General features: G+C 49.3%; 2 protein-coding genes across 2 annotated transcripts in view; one reads left to right on the top strand and one right to left on the bottom strand.

Moving 5' to 3' along the window:
- Positions 1-679: 679 nt before the first annotated feature.
- On the bottom strand, positions 680-13,249 carry TACR1 (tachykinin receptor 1). Its single transcript, XM_015883061.3, has 5 exons — positions 12,849-13,249; positions 6,796-6,990; positions 4,161-4,311; positions 3,719-3,915; positions 680-3,472 (listed from the first exon to the last, which is right to left on the bottom strand). The coding sequence occupies exons 1-5, from the start codon at positions 13,247-13,249 to the stop codon at positions 3,181-3,183; spliced, it is 1,236 nt and encodes a 411-aa protein (XP_015738547.1). The 3' UTR covers positions 680-3,180.
- A 2,642-nt stretch (positions 13,250-15,891) lies between these two features.
- Positions 15,892-19,560, top strand: part of LOC107323670 (tetraspanin-15-like) — a 31,091-nt gene continuing 27,422 nt past the window's right edge. Inside the window, exons 1-3 of the transcript XR_014932216.1 lie at positions 15,892-16,078; positions 17,407-17,498; positions 18,757-18,849. The gene's annotated coding sequence lies outside the window, so the exon portion shown is untranslated. The remainder of the gene's footprint in view (positions 16,079-17,406; positions 17,499-18,756; positions 18,850-19,560) is intronic.

Below are 19,560 nucleotides of genomic sequence, written 5' to 3'. Positions count from 1 at the left end.
CAACAAGCAGCAGTCTCAGCTGGGGAAGCAGGATATTGATAGAGCTCTGCAGTACTTTGCCAGGCAGAAAATATAGGGCACAATCCCTCCATCTGTCTCCTTAAATCCTTCCCAGAACCTCCACCTTGATGCAAAGCCACCGGGGTGCTTTTGATTTGAAGGTTTCCGTATCTGATTGCAGGGAGAAGAAATGAGCAAATTGCTATGGGCCGGGGCATGGGGAATTTGGATTTGCCTGTACGATTCCTGCAGCAGATCACTGTGACAGTGAGTATTTCTTATAGCAAAGAAGCATGCAAGTGTGTATTGGAACTGATGTGAACCTCTTTGGGATGGGTGATGTGTTGATGCTGACCTCACTTTGGATGAGATGAGCTGATTGTCACTGAGAAGTGACTGCAGAGAGTGCTCTGTGGGAGCACAGCAGCACCGTGTGTCACCATCTGTCCTCTCCCTTTTATAGGATAAAGTAACCCCTGGAAATAAAGAAACAGGGCTTAATAGGCATATGGGACAGGGCTTTTGGCAGTGATGCCAATCAAATGTGTCTCAGCAATGCTCCCCTAATTAAGAGCTGTGAATTATAACCTGCTCTTGGTTCACCCCTTCTGCCCCACTCCCACCATGCTGCTCCCATCACTGCCTCCCACAGCCACGGGCTCATTAACCAGTTGCAACATAGCCTCGACAAAAGAAACATTTATTTATGAAAATCCACTGGGAATTATGAAACCCAATAATTAGAGAGGCCATTTGGAACAGGAGGGCTCTGTGTAGGGAGGCTTTAGCTGTATAGAGATGCTACCATGGGAGGAACCTCACCCAAAGCTCCTATGCACTGCACCACACCAAATACCCAAACCCTTAATGTACATTGCAGTGCAGCTTGTCCCATCACATCCCTCAGGCATATTGTATTGCACTGAAACTGGAAGCCTTTTGTCTGGGATGGAAAGGTTAAGGGCAGAGATACCCGAGAGTCTTCTCATACCCTCAGCTGCTGTTGGGATTCATTGTCCCTCCCCTGACATGCCCCAGAAAGCACATTTCACTGATGGTTGTGATAGAAGCTCCAACAGTGATGGTATTTTGGGCAGATAAGCCATGAGAGAAGGGGCCAAGTTGGATGTTAAGCTTTTCATTAAAACCACCATGTGAATTACACAACTGGAGACAGGTTTGGGGGGGTGAGGAGGGCAGGATGGTGTGATTAGACTAACAGGTTGCTGAAGCCTGAGAGCTGTGTGGTTGGGTTTTGTTCCTATAATTATTAATAGCAAGCAAAAGCGAGGTGCTCTTGTGCTGGGAGCTTTGGCTGTGTGGTCTTGCATTTTAGAGAATCAGGAAGGAGGCAAAGAAACTCTCTTGCTTTGCAATTGAATTTCTAACCAGAGATCTGAAAGATAACTAGAAAACCAGGCTTAATGAAGTAGGAGAAGCTTCTGTATCGCCATTGAGCTGATAGGAAAGCTGGATGTCATCAGCATGGACACAGCTCCACCCCAAACACCCCATCCCACAGGTTGGCCTGGAGCCTAAATGTGATCACAGCATCCTGAGGGCATCAGACACAGAGGAGGAAAAAAGGCAGCCTGGTTATTTTTTGTGTATTTGAATGCTGACTTCTGTAAGCTCATAAGCCAACACAAACTTGTGTGCTCAAGGATGGTGCTTGTGGACCACATCTCTGCTGGCCTTACTTGCTGGCTCTCCACTGCACTTTGAGACATTCACTTTTGCCTTGATTTTTGGGTTGGCAGCTGGAAGTAAATCAGCATTTGGCTCTGGTTTGTAGCACCTTCTCACGTAATGGCAGCACAGCACCTGTGGAGCTTGTGGCAAAGTTCAACCCACTTTGGGAGTCTAATTTCTGCACCAAAAAAAGTGAGAGATTATGCCAGCAGCTCTCGAGCAGGAAGGAGCAGTCAATACAACAGCCCCAGACTGGTGGGTTTGTTCCTAACGAGCTACATTGGCCAACTTCTCATTTTATTTCATTTATTCCCCATTTTCTTACATTTACCAACCAAAGGAGCCCTTGCTGAGAGCAGCCCCCAGTGAAAATTGCACCATCAGAACAGGACTAGAACATATCAAACATCCAAGTTACATCATAAACTTAATGCTTCATACACAAGCCAGGGAGAAGAAAAGAGAAACATTCCCCTGGTTAAAACAAAATCCAGAAAGTGTGAGTGAAATCTTTTCAGCTCTCCCCTGAGTCAAAACTTATGCAAAATTCATGTCACCCTTCCAACATTGTTGACAAAGCTTTGTTTTTCTGATGGAAACCTCCTGTGCCCCTTTCTGAGCAGCTCCAAGCACTTCCAGGTTGTGAAGAACTTGTCCACTCAGTCAATTCTTCTCCAGAGCTCCAGAGACTTCCAAAATCAATGCGTGACGTATCGCCTTGAGCCCAGCATGAAATCACAGTGATTGATTTTGGCACAGATGGATGATCAATGGCAACCAAAGCCTGGCTTAGTTCCCCAATCCTTTTCAAGAGCCCTGATTTGATGAGCTGAGCTGGGCTGTGGAGTGGCTCTTTGCAGAACAGTGGGTGCCAGAGATGAGCTGAGACTGCAAAACCACCACGTTCTGCTGAAGCACTGAGTGGCCAGTGGTGTCAGAAGGGAGTTTGGGCTCCTGAAGTTGAAAACAGCATTTCTGCTTAATTTTGGTATTGAATACCACTCTGGATACTCGACTGGGAAGGATAGAATGAAATTAATGTCGGGAGCAGGAAAGATTGGCTCGTTTTCACATGGAGGATGGATGCAGTGAGAGACACATGCTGCCCTGCAGAGAGCAAGGGAGTGCCTGCCAGCTCTGTACTTCTGGTTTAAGGAAAAAAACCCAGCTCTGCTCTATTTCTGCAGCCTACCAGCTCATGGCAGGTTGGAGAGGCAGAGAGCAACGTGGAGGCCAGAAAAACCTTGATTGTGTTTGGACATGAGCCATGATGGAACACACAAAATCAGTCTGAAGCTTTTGATCTTGGGCTCACTCAAGCATCGCAGGTGAGCAGCAGCACAGCAGGAGATGATAAAACAGCAGAGAGAGAAGCCAGTACATTACAAATTAGGGTGATGATGTTGGGTGGATCATGTGCTGGAGCATCCCAGCGAGGGAAAGGTATGGCAGCACCCTGATGGGTGGCTAACACAGTTTGGCAGCTGCTTAGGTGAGCGTGTTGGAGTAGAAGCTGAAGCTTTCGGAGACAGTTTTGGAGTCACTGCGTGAGGAGCCATTGGAGGTCATGTCTACGGAGAGACGTTTGCTCTTTTTGTTCTCTTCCAGCTCCTCCTCGGCTGCACCAGCTGCCAAGGACACGGTGGTCTCTATCCTGCTGACCTTGTACATGCTGCTCTGTGTCTGCAGGTACCTGGCTGACCTCATCTCCAGGCCCTCGTACTCAGCAGCACTGACAAATGGACACCACCGGAATGCATGCTTGAAGCCCACGCGGAACCTGGGGGGACAGAAGGGTTGCAGAGAAGCAAGGGTGAGGAAAGTGGGGATGGGGAGAGGACCCCAGTGGACATGAGAGGCCAGAGCTATGCGTTGCTGAACAGTTAAACCAACATTGCTTTTCATTCAGATGTGAAAATAAAAGCAAAAGAACACCACTGATAAGTCCCTGTGAGGAGTAGGGAGGGTTGTTTTGAAACGTGAATGACTTCAGATCCCTCAGGGACCTCAGGGAAGACTTACTTACCTGTCATTGAGGCAGCAGTAGATGATGGGGTTGTACATGGTGGAGCTCATGGCCAGCCACATGACAGCCAGGTAGACCTGCTGGATGAACTTCTGCAGGTACCAATCGGGGTTGATATACTGCAGGGTGAAGTAGATGTGGTAGGGCAGCCAGCACAGCGCGAACGTGCACACCACAATGATCATCATCTTCACCACCTGTGAGGAAAAGAAAGCACAGGGCAGGGAGGACATCTGTCACATGTCACCCTCCAGAAGAAGCCACCCCAGAGACCTTTCCAGCAGGGAACACACGCTCAGCATCATGGAGGACACATGTTTGGAGGACACGCTCTGCTTCTTTTGGAACAACAGCCTGTTTCTACTTCACTACATTCTTTCTGGCTGTGGTTAGTTGGGATTAGGCTTGAATGATGGCTCCTATTGTGTCTGAGGTTCCTTACCTTCCGCTTTGCCGAGACCTGCTCATGGTAGCGGTCAGAGGAGTCGCCGGGTATCTCGCTTGCCCAGAGGGTGATGCTGACCACGGTGTAGGCGCAGCCTATCACCAGCAGTGGCAAGAAGTAGATCAGGACAGTCATGGAGAAGTGATACCTAGAAAAAATGATGGCTGTTGAGTGTGTCCTCTACCCAGCTGGCCTGTTTCTTGCAAACCAAGCTTGGAAGCACAGTCTCATAGGGGCAGAGGGAATGTAGCATGATTTCCCAGGATGTCCCAGCATGGCAAATGCAAGGTCTTAGCTTGCCTGAGATCTGGTCCATCATAGGTTTGGCTCTGCTTAGGCAGCAACAGACATAACCTCAGTCCCCACTGCTGCAAACACAGCTGGGAGGGAACAGCTCCATGCAGGATGCAAAGAAGTTGAGCTGCGGGAAGCTCCTGCTAGCAAAAGGTCAACGAGCAGTTCATCAAAGCAGTGTGGTAGAAATAGCCTTTGCCTCCAGCGTGGCACTGCTCCAGGCTGTATTCCTTCCCTGTGTTGATCCAACTGCTTAGTTTTCTGCACTCATGGGGAGGGCAGGATCTTTGCATCACTTTATCACATGGATAAAGGCTCTGTAGCCTTGCTCTGTTCTTGCACTCATGCCTCCTAGGAGCTCAGATTGAATAATCTCTCCGAGGTGTAAATCGTGGGTCAGGCTCATGCCTGATGCAACTCCTGCTGCTCTGGCAGGGGTGAGGTTGGCCCCAGACCCACACTGCCATGCCATCTCCTCCCTGTTTTGTACCTGCAATCTCATTTGGCCTCCTCTCCACCCAGGGCTAATTGCATTTCAGGCTGGATTTTGTAGGACTGTTTCCTATTTTGCTAATTAAAGAGGCGTCTCTGTGGCTCCATGATGAAGATTTCATTGTTGCTGTGCAAAGCAGCGTCTTAAGCCAGCTGCAAGTGTGGGGAGCAATGCAGAAAAGCCACAGATCAACCATTAAATAATGCAAGCAAGGCACATCCTTATTTTCAGAGCCACAGAAGCATGGTGGGGAAAGGGACTGCCAACACATCCTGCTTTTTGGTTCATTATTTTTTGTACTTTGGATGCTGAAACCCATCCATTTGTTACTCTGTTTATAAGGATCACAGTAGGAGAGCAGGCAGGGAAGCCTGGATTTTGTGATTTAGAAGTCTTCAGTGTGGGGATTCAGTACCTTGTGAAGAACAGGGGAGCATGTAGGAGGGAGGGCAGGACATGGGAGGGGGCAGCTTCTGTCTGGACTGTGGGCTGGTATCTCCCTGATAAGCCAATGAGTGGTGCAGTTTTGCCCCTTAATGAATCAAAATGAATGGAAGGGAGCTGAGTCACCAGCTCCTGGTGCAGATCAGCACCTCCTGCCAGTGGCTGCTGCCTTAAATAATTGCACTACAGCCGTGCAAGCAGGAATGATGCTTGACAGGGGCCCAAACACCCATCTGCAGTTATTTTGGGGGCACTAAGATAACATGTATGATCTCTGGCTCTGTGCAAGTGGGTTCACATGATTTGGACACATGATTAGGGCTGAGCTGCGAACTATTTTCAGTCCTCAGCAGCTGATTGAGGTTTGTCTAAGGAAAGTTTCTGCTTAGCATCTTCTCACCTGGCTGCCTTCAACTGTTTGCTGAATGCCCTGCTCACCAAAGGGTGTGGGACGTGCAGGCTTTGGGGTGGCACCCAGCTTCCAAATTATCCATGGTTCAGTAGTGGTGTTTTGCTCTTGAGTCAGCTCTTGAAAAGGCAATGGCCCTGGTAGGTGGCCAAACGGCAAATGATACATCAATGTGAGGCTCTGGGCCTGTGCTGGTCACTTCTTCAGGCTGAGGTACCTGGGGGCTCAGCCCTTGAGGGCTGAGTTTCTTCATGCTGCTGCATTTATTGCAGTTGTATGGGATCACAGAGGTTGGAAAACACGCTGGATGTCAGTGGGGCCATCCTCAGCTCAGCTCTTGCCTTATGGACAGACTCACATTGGCTCTGAGCACTTTTTCATGCATGCACATCCCCTGCTTTGCCTCTAGCACAGTTTCACGGCACTAATTCATTGCTCTGTGGGACTGAAGTTGCAAAGGTGAGGATTTTTTTTCTCTCCTTTTTCCTTATGACATTTAGCTCACTGCATGACTCACACACCTCAAAGAGCAAACTGTGGAGGACCATGTGTTGCAGTCCAGCAGGGTTACCCAGATGTGTTGGAAATGCCAGACGTAATTAGCTGGAGCTATGGTGGGAAGGAAGGAGATGGCTGCTGAGCCCTCCTCTCCAGGCATCTACCTTTCATCCTAAGCTGGTTCTGCAGATCTTCTTTTCAGAGCTTGTCTTTTGAATGAATTTTTTGATGCGTTTGGGCTCAACACATCCCCAAACAGTTTTCTCTGTTATTGCCTGGCCAAGGCGCACCTGATACAATACTATTTACTTCTTACAGGAGTATTCTTATCAAGGGAAGCCTGTAAAGATGTATTCTTTATTCCCCCATCCCAAGGAGCTTTCATCCCGTCTCAGCCTTCCCCGCTTCATTTTATCTATTTTTTTTAATACTTTTTTACATTTTTTATTTCATACAGGTCAATTTGTCCATCCTGCTGGGAAAGTCCTACTCACGTTTTTCCGTACACATCGGTGCTGTTCTCTGGCCACTCCACCAGGCACACCGTCCGGTTGGGCAGCTCTGCTGTCACTGAGTAGTAGCCCTGTGGGAAGGCCAGCAGGAAGGCCAGGAGCCAGATGACACCTATGACCACTTTGGTGGCGGTGGCTGAGAGCCGGGGCTGCAGTGGGTGGATGATGGCCATGTACCTGCAAGGTGAGCAAGAGAAGAAATCAAAGCTTGGAGCCTCCCTGAGCCTCCTCCAGACTGAACCATCCCAGTTCCTTCATCAGGGAACTATTCCCCATAGGACTTGTGCCCCTTCCCATCTCCGCTGCCTTTCTCTGGACATACTCCATGGCCTCAATGTCTTTCTTGTAGCAAAGGGCTCAAATCTGTACTGGACTCAGAACTGATGCTGTTGTCTGACAACAGCTGCATTGGCAGCATCCAATAGTTTTGCACTGGAGCAAAATCATATCTACACAGATTGCAGTGCAAAGGCTTCCAAACAGAAGAACCAAAACAAAGCAGACTGGAGCTGCCCCATATCTGCCTGGTTCATGGGATCTTCCATCCTGAACATCAGTCATCATACATGAGGCAGACTCCAGTGACGACGAGGCAGATTGAATTTATCCTTCTGCAAATCTGGTTTTGCAAAGCTGACAGCAGCCAGCAGAGCTGGAAGGATTAAGTGAGCACACAGCAAATGTTTTATTTCCCTCCCCCATGTCAAGCTTTGGTAATGCTGTCATTCTACAACAAGGAAAAACGTTGCATTGCTCTGCATGTTACAGCCCGAGGCATTTGCAGTGTTCTCTGTCTCTCCACTCCCCCCCACTCTTTTCAGACGATGGGCAGCTTTTGCTTTTAGTTTTCTCCTGGATGAAAATAGTCCCCGTGTTCCATTACATGTCCATCTGCTGCAGCAAAGGTGCAGTGATTAATAGAGAAATATGCACCGCCATCAGCTCTTCCCCTGCCCTGGGGTACCAAACCTTATCAGCTTTGTGCAGCTGCAAATTCACCTGATAATTATCCCTCTAAAATCTCTGCGAGCTCTTTGGTGCCAGAAACAGAAGCTGGTGAGTAAGAGCAAAGGCAATGGATGCTGGCACTGCTCTGCCAGCAGTGCACTGAGCTCTCAGGGCTTCTACATCCCCACTGCTCCATTGTGGGAGCTGGAGGAGGTTTGGTTGGGGTTACCCTATGGTACTGCTCCACTGACCTAATTCCTGCCAGTGCACTTTGGAGGACTTTCCTTATCAGCTTCAAGCACTTTGTGGCTGCAGAGGCCCTTAAACGTAATAAAATGCCCAAACAATTGATAAAACAATGAGTTAATCCCCAACCCCGTTGCCCAGGGACCTTTCCAACCACCACCAATCTGTCTGTGATGCTCTGGTGACCACGATAGAATAAAGACAGCAAAACTAATACAACTGAAGAGTCAAAGAAGAAAACAGATGTACCAGAGCTACACGGATGGGGGCAAGGGGGCAGGAGGAAGCCAACCAGAGGTGCTTTGGGAAACACTGGCTTTACATTCTACTGCTTGGCAGCAATTCCCCAGCTGCCAGGAAAAAGGTTCATAAAGGTCCAGGCTGCTTGGAGGAGCTGGTGATACTGGAGATAGATGGAAATGTGCGAACATCCTGAGAATAATTTGATCATTATTTCATATTAAAATACTGCCTAATTGTATAATAATCGTATCAGCAAGCAGAGAGTTGTCCCAACGTTTTAATAACTGCATCCTTGTTATTTTTTTTCTTTCACTTGATGCAAAATTATACTGCAGGGAAGGGAGGAGCACAGAATACGGTTTCATGGCCTCTTTAGCTCAATTAACAGCTACTGTCATGCTCATATTGGGGTAGGAAAACATCAGTGGGGAAACAAAGCAGCTGCTTTTGCCTTCTTCCAGTGCTGGGTCCATCCACCCCAAACATCTCTCAGCTCCTTGCTGACTGGTTGAGCTTTCCAGTTTATTTCCCCTATAGGATGGTGTGTATTCCTTTCTGGGGGCTGCACTTATGATTTTCCAGGGCACCTGCAAGTCACCAGTGGTCCTGCAGGCAGATGCACGCCTGATTTGGGGCACAGAGATGTTGATCAGAGTGAAGTGCTGCAGGTCCCAGCCTTTCTGGGGGGAAGCAGATCCTTGAAAGCAGGCTAATGAGTTTATTCGCTCGTATTTCTCCTTGCAAAGTGCCTCTGTGGCCCCGCTCTGCCCATCTCCCTGTATCCTATTAGAGAGATTTATTCTTTTCTCCTGGCCAGACAGGAGTGGTGGTTTGCAGGAGCCAGGGAGGGGAAGGCACATCCCCATGTGCAGCAGGTGAAGAACCTCCATGGGCTCCCAACATCCCATTTTTCTATGGGGAGAGGGTTCTTGGTTGAAGATTTAAGGACAGACTTCTTGCATTAATTGAAAGGTTTTATTCCTGATAGGCTGCAAGTGTTCTGAGGGGGTGAAGCTCGTACTGGGCTGCAGGAGATGTTGAGTTGGGAAGAATGAATGATGCCCTTTCCTCAAGATGAAATGGCCTGCTCTGCTCACCTTTGGGATGGGAGCTTCACACCTGAGGGCTGCCCAGTTCCTTTCACCCTCACGCTGATTCTCATCCCTTTTTCCTTTCCCCCAGAACTCAATGGAACTGAAGATGGCTCCATTTGCCAGCAGCTTTATATATCCACTGCACTGAAGGACACAGCATTAGGCCAGATGCTTTCCCTTTGGTGACATAGGTAATGCAGTTTGTTGTTGTTTTAAATATTTTATTGTGTTTCAGATGGGGGTGGGGGTTGTTACCATGGTGAAGCAATAGCATTTGAGTACTGTGTTGTAGCAGGGTAGCTCCGAGTGTATCACTTATTACATAGCTAGATGGCTACACTGCCTCAAATGCACTATTAATTGCATCTGGAAAGCTGGAGCCTGCCTGGGTAATGAATGTGACACATCTCTTTCCAAAGAAAGAATTTTGCCAAATGCAGACAGAAGAGAAAGAACCAAAGCCCAGAAATGGCAGCAGGGTGGGGAGGAGGCAGAGCCCCCCCCCCCCAGCGTTTATCGCATTGCTGATAGTGATGGGATGGGAGAGGAGGATCCAAAGCACAGCACAACCCTCTTGGGGGGCTCTATGACCTCTCCAAGTGCTGACTAAGGAAAGCAAATAGCCCCATGACACCCATTGAGAGCTGAGGAATGAGTGTGGGAAACAGGGCTGATAAACCTGAGATCTGTTGCACTCAGTGCATTAATTCAGCTGAGCCATCAAAGCGTTAAGAAAAAACGAAGGGCCAAATTAGGAAAGCCATCAAATAAGCAGAATATCTCCCCTGCGGTGGCTTGTGCCAATGCTCTGCTTGCAGCCAAGCACCTCAGAGGCACATCTAACACCTGAGCTCCTACACTGCCCAGCCACCCACCATCCTGTTGCTATTTCATATTCATTGCATATTTATCACAGCAAAAGAAGGAAAAAAAAAGGATGCCAGTTAGCTTTTGACCTGCTGAATTCAGCTCGTCCCTCCAGGCTCCCTTCCCTCCCACTTGCTCTTCTTCCAAATCCCATCCCAGCAGGGCACGGTTACACATTGTCAGGCACAAATCAAAGTTCTGCCCTGCAAGCCTCAGAAGACCATTAAGTCAAGATTAAAAGAACTTGTGCTATATTAGGGCGTAAATGACTAATTAATATGTCTGTGCACTGATGTAATTTGTCCTCTCCAGAGGGTTTCTATCTGCAGTAATCGCCTCTTGGGTAAGGCACGGGGTCATTGAGCTGGTGAATGTATTCCTGGTATTCAGCTGGTTCATCTAAACCGGGAGTTCAAGCATAAATAATTTCTATTTCCATCTAGGGTTTCCATCTTTTCTGTTGCATATAGTGTGGGGTTGTGGAGATATGAACGGGTCTCTGCTGCAGGCTGGTGGCTTTAGGAGCCATGGAGGTGAAGGAAGCTTTGAAGGTTTGGTGCTTCTACAGCTCCTGCTGCCACATGGATGGATTCTGAGACATTTAATGGAGTGTGATTTAAAAAAAAAATAAATAAGAGGCATATAAATAGGATCCCAGTTTGATTTCCCAGCCCTGCGTGCTGGTCTGGCTCTGATTCCACACATAACCCAGGATCTTTGCCTTCTACTCTGCTCACCTGGCAGCAAGGAGGTCCTTCCCTCCTGCAGCAGTGTGGGCGAGTGGAAGTGCTCAGCAATGAATCTGAGTCCCAAGGAGAGGGACGATGCTGGCTGTTTGGCGATGCTCCATCCCATTCCTCACAGATACTGCAGGGGAAATAGGAAAAAACCCACTCTGGATGTCCCTACATATGGCTGCAAAGTGGCTTGGATACAACACAGGCTCCCAGTTTTCCTGGGAAGCTGGAGAAAGCGGAATCTCACGGCTCTTTGAAGTGCACGCATTCATAGCGTTCAAAGCCAGAAGTGGACACGTTGTGCTCTGGCACTGACACACCCAATGATGAAGGCCGTGCTGTGCAGTTCCAGAGTGGGCTGCTTGGCCCCCAACTGCTGCAGGATGCTGCGTGGCAGCGGCACTGTTTTTCCTGAGCAGACCTTCAAGCTGCCAACCCCAACTCCTGCATTTCCTGCCATTGTTGCAGTGTTCAGAACTCTGTGTCTCTGGGTAAGATTAACCTTTGTTTTATTTTATTTTATTTTATTGTGGTTGTGCCCAGTGTGAAACAGCTCCAGGTAAAAACGCAGTCCTAGTTGCAAGCAAAAGCCTTTTTATGATTGCCATAGTTTTCTTCTCAGCTGCATCTTATTCATCACAGGGAGAAGCGGCTCGCAGGCTCCTAACCACCTCAGAGACAAACAAAACCTGAGCCTGTTCCTAACAACCAGAGCATCATCCATCTCCAGCTCTGTTTCCCAAGCTGTCACTGTACTATCTGTAGCAGTGCTGCAATTTCTTGTTGGGAAATGCCCGTGTTAGTTTGTGCAGTACTTACACTTCAACCCAAATCAGGCTGGTGAATGATAGTGCCAATCCACCCCCCACCCCGTTTGCATTTATCCCCAGCCAGAAGGTGTTCTGCTCCCTGGGAAGGAGCACAAAAAGAGGCTCTGCACAGCAGAGTTGTCTTCAGGAAATCAATTGCACTGGAAAATGCATCGTGCCTGGAGCACTGGTAACCAGGAGGGAACTGCAGAGCTGTTTGGGAGCCTTAGTTCATCCCTAGCACCAATGTATAAAGGCATTAAAGACATACATTAAAGATTTTGGAGGGTGTTACACACCAGCTGTGCCTGGAGGATGACCCTCAGCACATGGCTAACTCACGCTCCTCACCTTTTGCTCTGTGCCACCACAGACTGCCAGGCTTTGCCCAACTTCTATCCTTGGCAGAACACACATGGGATGCTGTTCTGCTGGCTGCTCTCAGCCATCCAGCAGCACCCCCAGAAAGCTGCTGGGGAAGAAAGCAGCTCACTTGTACTGGCTGCAGCCCAATGACAGCCATCCATGGGACTTCCCTCCCCTTTCACTCCCCGGTAATAAAATCCAGGTGGTTTTATGAAATTCTGTGTCTCTGCAGGCAATGCAACAGCATGCAGTTTAAGCATCACTCTGAGGTCCCCAGCACCTGAGATCGAGAACCAGGAAAGGGCTCCCGCAGTGCATCCAACAGGCATGATTTAGTGACGTGACCATTCTGTGCTAAGCAGTGAGCTAAATGAGGAGGTTGGAAAAGGAATGGACTGCTCTGGAGATGAGCTGGGAAGGGAAAGGATATAAAAGTGGCAGAAGTGCAAGCCCTGTATGCACTACCAACATGCATTAATGGGTTACAAGAGCCTTTTTATGAGCTCTTTTGGCAGAGCTGAGAATGGATTCCCTACAGAGGATTCCCTGAACCACCTGCAAACAGGTCAAGGAAAGGGATTCTATCTCAGTCTCCTTTATTGAACAGAGCTCCATTTGAATTGCAGTGCTTTCCCTGGCCAGATATCAGGCGGAGCTGAGCACAGTGTCCAGGCAGAGGCAATGTGGGAAGCAGCACAGGGTACAGGGAGGGGTTGGGTGCTCACCTGTCCAGGGCGATGGCTGTCATGGAGTAGATGCTGGCAAAGACGGCAGCGATGGGGAAGAAGTTGTGAAACTTGCAGTAGAGCAACCCGTAGTACCATTCGTTGTGGATGGCGTAAGTGAAGTTCACCACTGTGTTGAAGGCAGACATGGATGCTTCAGCAAAAGCCAGGTTCACCAAGAAGTAATTGGTGACGGTGCGCATCCTCTTGTGTGCCAAGATGATCCACATCACCACCACGTTCCCCACCACCGACACCACCACAATGAGGGTGTAGGCAATGGCCCATAGGGCCACCTGCCACGGGGGCTGGATGAATTGGTTGGCATAGGACTCGTTCAGGGAGGCATTGAGCAGCCTCCGCTGCTCCAGCTCCGCTTCCAGCGGCGGGGTGTCATTCATTACAGCGTGGTACTGCCGGACCAGGCACGAGGATGCTTTGGGGCTCAGAGCCCTTTGGGTTTAGGGTACAGCAGGTTCGGTGGGGAGGATGCTTCAGGGCACAGCACTCTCTGGGATGAGGATGATTCGGGGAGCAGCGCAGTCTGGGTTTGGAGGTCAGGATGCTTCTGGGTGCAGCAGGTTCAGGGGTGAGAATGCTTTGGAGCACAGCACCGTCCTGGATAAGGGCACAGCTGGCTCAGGGCACGCAGAAGGTTTGGGGCACGAAGGTAGATCGGGGCGCAGGACCCTCCGGGTTCAGAGCGCAGCCACGTCGGGGTTTGGGACCCTCCCGGTTCCAGGCGCAGCTGATTCAGGGTGCTGATCCTTTCCTCTTCTGGGTGCAGCCGCAGCAGCGTGCGTATCCATGGCAGAGCACAGCCGTGTCGGGATGGCAGCCCCTTCTCTCTGTGCAGGGACGCAGCACGGCCGGGCAGCGTTTCCCACCTTCCAGTCGCTTCGGTTCGGTCCGGGCTGATGCTGGAGCGGGGCCGGGACCCTCTGGGCGCAGCCGGAGCTCGGATGCTGCCGCTGCTTTTGTAGGCGGCGCGGGCGGTGCCTGAGAGCGGGGAGCGGAGCCGGGAGCCCAGAGCCCTCCCCCGCTCCCCCCCCAGCTGCCCCTCGCCCCCTCCTCACCTCCCTCTGCTGCGTTCGCCTCTCCCGTTCACCCCAGAGCTTCCGTACTGCCAGTGGACAGGCGGGGGTGGGGGATCGATCCCAACGGCTTCACACAACCAACGAAAAACGAAAACCCAACCCAAATATTTGACTTTCGTAATGAGGTCTTTGATTTTCTTGCCTAAAGCAGCGCCAACGGGGCGGTCCGGCTCTGTGCCCCTTCCCTAATACAAAGCAAGGAAAGAGCTCCCGGGGGGCGGTAAATCCTTCCGAAAATTACCGCTGTAATTTGTACGTGGTTCATCTGCAGGCACTGAGCTCTCTGCCCCCAGTCCAGGTTTCTGACATCCACCAGACGGGGGTGATTTTAACTTACTCATCCAGTATCGTGTTATGGCCGAGCGTGGGCGCAAAGCGCACCGCTGTGTGCTGGGAACGATGGTTTTCCCTTAGGATGCACCGATGCAATGAAGACAAAAAGCACCTCTGGAAGCAGAGCTTTGCTAAAGGATGCTGCGGACTCCGATATCACCTGGGAACCGCTGGAAACCAACACTGCGAACCCCGGAGTGGGAACGGCATTGCTACTCGTGTGTAGGGAGGATGCTCAGCTCATAAGCTGAAGCAAGCAGGAAGGACTCCGAAAATCTTTAGTTCTTGGCACAGGCTCCGCTGTTGAAGTGAGACGGAGCTTTTTAACGGCGGGACGGACGAACGAGGAGGTGGATTTCAGCTTAGAGCCGGAGCTGCACTGAGGGTCCCTTCTTCTTGCATCCGGACCGCTCGATGGCAGCACTGCCTAAAAATGCGGCAGAGGGACGGCTGAGCAGCCAGCCGGCTTGGGGAGGTTTGCTAGCGACTGTTTCCAACCTTTCCCTTCGCTGCTTTGGGGCATTAATATGAATACGACCAAAGCCCAAAGGAGGGGAGGCCCTGGCAATGGGGGGCAGCTTCAGCAGCCACCTCAGTGCACCACAGCAAACCCTCCCCCATTCCATCAAGCCCCTCTGTGCCCCACCTGATTAACAGCACCCCATTGCAGGGCACAGAGCCGTCACACCCATTTCTCCACCGTTTTCTCACTGGAAATAAAGAGGTGATGCATTATGCACATTCCTGTTGGAAAGAACCACCTATTTTCCCCTGTTCTGCTGCTATGTGAGGAACTGAAGTGCAACCTGAAGCAGGCTGCGGATGGGCACGTGTGTCATGGCATGGCCAGGCTGGGCAGCTGGGAGGTATGTCCCTTAAGGGGGAGGTTTATCTAATTGCAGAAGAGAAAAAAAAGGGGAAAAAAATCAACCCAAAGAAGAAACCCTGCATGAGAGAGAGCAGATGTACTCATTGCTTGGCAGCAGTGAGTAGACTACTGCAAGCTTGTGACAGCTAATTAATGCTTACAGGTCCCTGTGAAGGTGCCAGCACTGTTCTCTGTGTGACGTTCCAACAATCCCCCTCCTTCCTTTTCCCAGGGATGCTTGTATACCTTTGCATGCACCACCAGCCCTTTGAGAGCAAAGCAAAGCTTTGTAATCAGCAGATGGAAAAACCTTGACTTTTCCTGTTGTGTTTTCAGCAGGACAGGAGCCTCTTCCCCTATAGGTCTCCCAGCAATCCCACTGGGGCTCATCAAACAATGAGAGCGTATACAAAGCACGATTCTCTGGGAGGAAAATCTGCTGAAGGGAACCATCAGAGACGACCTTATTGCAGCCTCAGGTCCTCCATGCTCCATCCGAGGGGTCAGACCCCATCTCCATGTGCAAGTGACACAGTGTTGGGTTCAAGATTTGCCATCTCCCAGGAGAGTGGTCCTAACCACCCAATATCCTGCACAGGACTTCGTGCTTGGGTGACATAAGAACAGGCAGATAGGCTGCCCTGTAGATTTGGAGGATGGCACCCAAGAGGCAGTAACATATTTTCCTAAAACAGCTGGATCCCAAAGGGAACACCTGCCCTGCTTTATCTGCTTGCCTCTACAATCCCCCCAACCTGGGCTTTCCCTGGTTTTAAATTAAGCACAACTGATCCCTCCTTTTGTGAATAGGGTTATGCAGTCAGCTGGGGTCTTTCTGGTTCTCTGTGCTGTAAGTCCTTTTGCCTCGGAGGCTCGAGAGTAAGGGTGGCTGGAGGCTATGCAGCTCCAAAGTGATGCTTTCTCTTCTAAAGGTAAGGCTGCTTTATGGTTTTTAGTAGCCTGTGTGTGAAGCCTACCTGTTCCTTGTTGCCTATGGAGGAGTCTTGAGGTTCTGATGATGATCAAAGTGTCTTGAATCATGCTTGAGCTTTGTACAGTCACCAAAATCGGATGGAGGTGAATAGTTTGCTTTTGTCTCCTGCAAAAGCCTTTGTGGCAATTCAAAAGCTGTTTCCCCAGCAAAATGTCTCTGCTTTGAGCTCCTTTGCTTTGTCCTTTGCTTTGAGTTGGGGTAGGTAGGTTTGAGGTTTTTCCCACCTTTCTGAAGCTGCATTTAAAACACAGGCCTGCCTTTACCTCCCCCCATTCAGGAAATGGGCTGCAGTGATGCTCGTGACCCAACTGGAACTTAGCATGTGTGTTTTTTGGTTTCAGAGGTGATGAACCACTGTGACCTGGGTGAGCAGCTGTCACAAGCAGTGCCATTGACAGACACTATTGTAGAAACCATGCTTGGTGCCTGCTTACTGAATTGGCTGCTGGGCTTTGTGCTTGTCTTCTCTTAGGTGTTTTCTCATTGTGTTGTGTACAGACTGTTCTGTTCTGTGTTCACAAGCTGGGAACAGCATTTTAGGATGACTAATCCCTGCATTTTCTCATCTTCTTCCTCACCCTGAGGAAGATGTGGAGGACTCAAGTGTTCATCATGAAGTGAATGGGCTGAATGACAATGCCGTCGATGTACCCATAGCCCCAGGGAATCCATTTCCAGCTTTTCCTTGTGATGACTGCAAACTGTTTGAGTGGGGAAAGCCCAGAGGGGGTCCCAACAGATGCAGTGAACTAAGCACCTCATAACTTCTTGTAGTCCAGGTTATTGCTCGACCTGACCACAGTGCTGCTGTCTTTGTGGTATTTGTGGTTACAGAAGATCATCTCCTGTGCTGAAATCTGCTTTGTTAGCTCTCCCTAACTGTCAATGAACTAATGAGCTGGCCCTAAACCAAGAAGAAGCTAATTAAACTATTTTCAATTCCCAGAAGCACTTAATTCATCCTCTTTGCAAGGATGCAATATTAAGTGAGATTGAGACTGGTTTTTGCCAGAGCACTTGAGAAACCTTTCCCGTCCGATGCATATTTCCATGCAAAGCTCCAGCCTCCCAACTGCTGGGGTTGGAGGACGTGCTGTGTTAATGAATCTGCCCAAGCTGCTTGTAGCTGCAGAGCACAGTTCTGCTCATGGCCATTTTCTATGCAAGCCACTAGTTGTTGTTTAATGGCTGTATTTGATTGCCTGATATTTCTCTACCTCAAAACAACTGCAAAAAGTCTTCTTCCTTTGCATATCCCTTTCCCAGGTGTGTTTTGTTTCCAACTTGCCTGGCTGGGATTTCTCTCCTTTATTTTGTAGTGGAAAAACTGAAGCTGCTGGAACGCTGTCCTGCAAGAGGTAAAGCAGGATTCTTATGCAGAGCTGTTAGGAGATGGATTTTTAATGTGTAGGTCTTCAACACTGGAGGTGATAGGTGATGTGAGAACATGTGTGGGAAGGATGCTGTCCAGAAACTGTCCAAACACTCTCAGACAGTGGGGCTCACACAGGGACGGAGCATTAGGTAGGTTTGTGCTGGGGGCCCTTTAATTGTCCAGGGGGTATTTTGGCACTCAGGTATAGTGTTATCTGTGTGCTGTTATTATCCTGCAGAAAAATTCCAGCTACATTTTCCCAAAGGGATTTTCTCCCTACTCCAAGTTTGAAGAGAAATGGTAGCAAACGATAGAAAGCCTTTCTGTCAATAGAATCATAAAGGTAGGGAAAGCCCTCTAAGATCCCCAAGCCCAATTTTGATCCACCCCCACCATGTCCACTGACCACATCCTTCACTGCCACATTTACCCCTTCTCTTGAATACCTCCAGGGACAGCGACCCAACACAACCCTGGGCAGCCTCTGCCAGTGTGTTCCTACTCTCTTAGAGAATAAGTTGTTCCTAATATCCAACTTGATCAAGTCAATATCCATCAATACCCAACCTCATCAAGGCAACCATCCCTCTGACTCTTAAAGTCCACTGCTAAACCATGTCCCTATGTGCCCTACCTGCATATCTCTTACCTGTCTCCAAGGATGGTGACTCTACCACTTCCCTGAGTGATGTGTTGTTACAAGAATGTTGCCTGAAGTTTTTAGTTGAACTCGCCCTGCTCCTGTTGCTTCTTTTCCCCACACCCTTCCCAAAATACAACCTATGTGGATAACTATAAATGGCTTCAGACAGAAATTGGGTTGAGATTTTTATAAGCACAGCCAGGGATGTGTTGGCCAAATCGAATGTGAGATGAGCGATGCGTTTGGGTGTGAAAACCATTACAGCACCTCCGCCAGTGCAAGAAGGAAAGAGGAATGAGTCCTGACAGCTGCTGATGGGGAGAGAGGTGTTAGCACTTGAACTAGCAATATGAAAAGGTGAGGAGCTGCCAAAGGGCACAAGTGTCTTGAGAAGGAAAATCAGACCAGGCTTTAGAAAAAAGAAAACAACCCACTTCTGGGGGTAAAGAGGGATACTGAGATAATGCTTCAAATGTGGGAAGGTGTGGTGCAATGAATGAATGAATGAATGAACGTGTAAAAGGTGAACAGCTCAAATCAGTGGATGCAATTGTTAAATCTCTGCTTCTGAGCAGCTTTTAATTTCTGCTTTGTCCAGGAAGGCCCTTCTGATAGGAAAGGGTCAGGCCCTTCTGAAGAGCTCCAGGCACTACTTGATCACAGTGTCCATACCAGCATGCTATGACCAAAGGTGAGATGAACTTTTTTTTCCTTTTTCTCCTTAAAAAGAAATGTGCAGACATGGTGCTGGCAGTGCCTCCCAGGCTGTGTTCCCTGTCACAGGTGCCCAGGGTGTGCTGGAAAGAGTTGAGGGGTAAGTGAGCTGTGGGATCTGGGGAGGATTTGCTGCAGCTTTAGCAAAGAGGCTCTGAATTTCTCATAATGGAACCAGTGGGACTGTTTGGAACAGCAGCTTGGAAGCACTGCAAAGGAGCAGCAAAAGACCTGAACCAGAGCTGGAAGGAAGACTGAATGAGTCCCAAACCAGGATGTGGTCCAAGCCCATCCTCCCTGATGACGGTGTTTTTGCTGCGAGGTTGCAGCGCATTGAGAGCAGAAGGAAAAACCTCTGGTTTGTTTTTAGCTTCTTCAGGGCTTGGCCAGCAGCAGACACAGAAATCTCCATATGCCTCTGCTGCTTTTCCACTCAACATAAGTCTTCGTTAGGTCAGGAGCGCTGCGCATTTCCAAGTGTTGGCCTTTTATTTATTAAATGATGGCTTTATTTCCACCCGGCAACGTCTGCCAAAAGCGCTCTAAATGAAGAGCGGAGATTATCCATAACGCAAAGCGCTCCGCTCGCAGGGCTGTGTGCAAATGAAATGAAGTCAGCTCAATTGGATGATTGCTCGAAGCAATTTAAACCCAAATACATCTTGCTCGAGTTACCTCTCTTCTTTCC

Source organism: Coturnix japonica, chromosome 10 (assembly GCF_054131305.1).
Source record: "Coturnix japonica strain WE chromosome 10, WE-NBRP24, whole genome shotgun sequence".
Classification (NCBI taxonomy): domain Eukaryota; kingdom Metazoa; phylum Chordata; class Aves; order Galliformes; family Phasianidae; genus Coturnix; species Coturnix japonica.
Note: the sequence above shows the minus strand (reverse complement) of the source record. Positions and strands in the feature narration are given on the sequence as shown.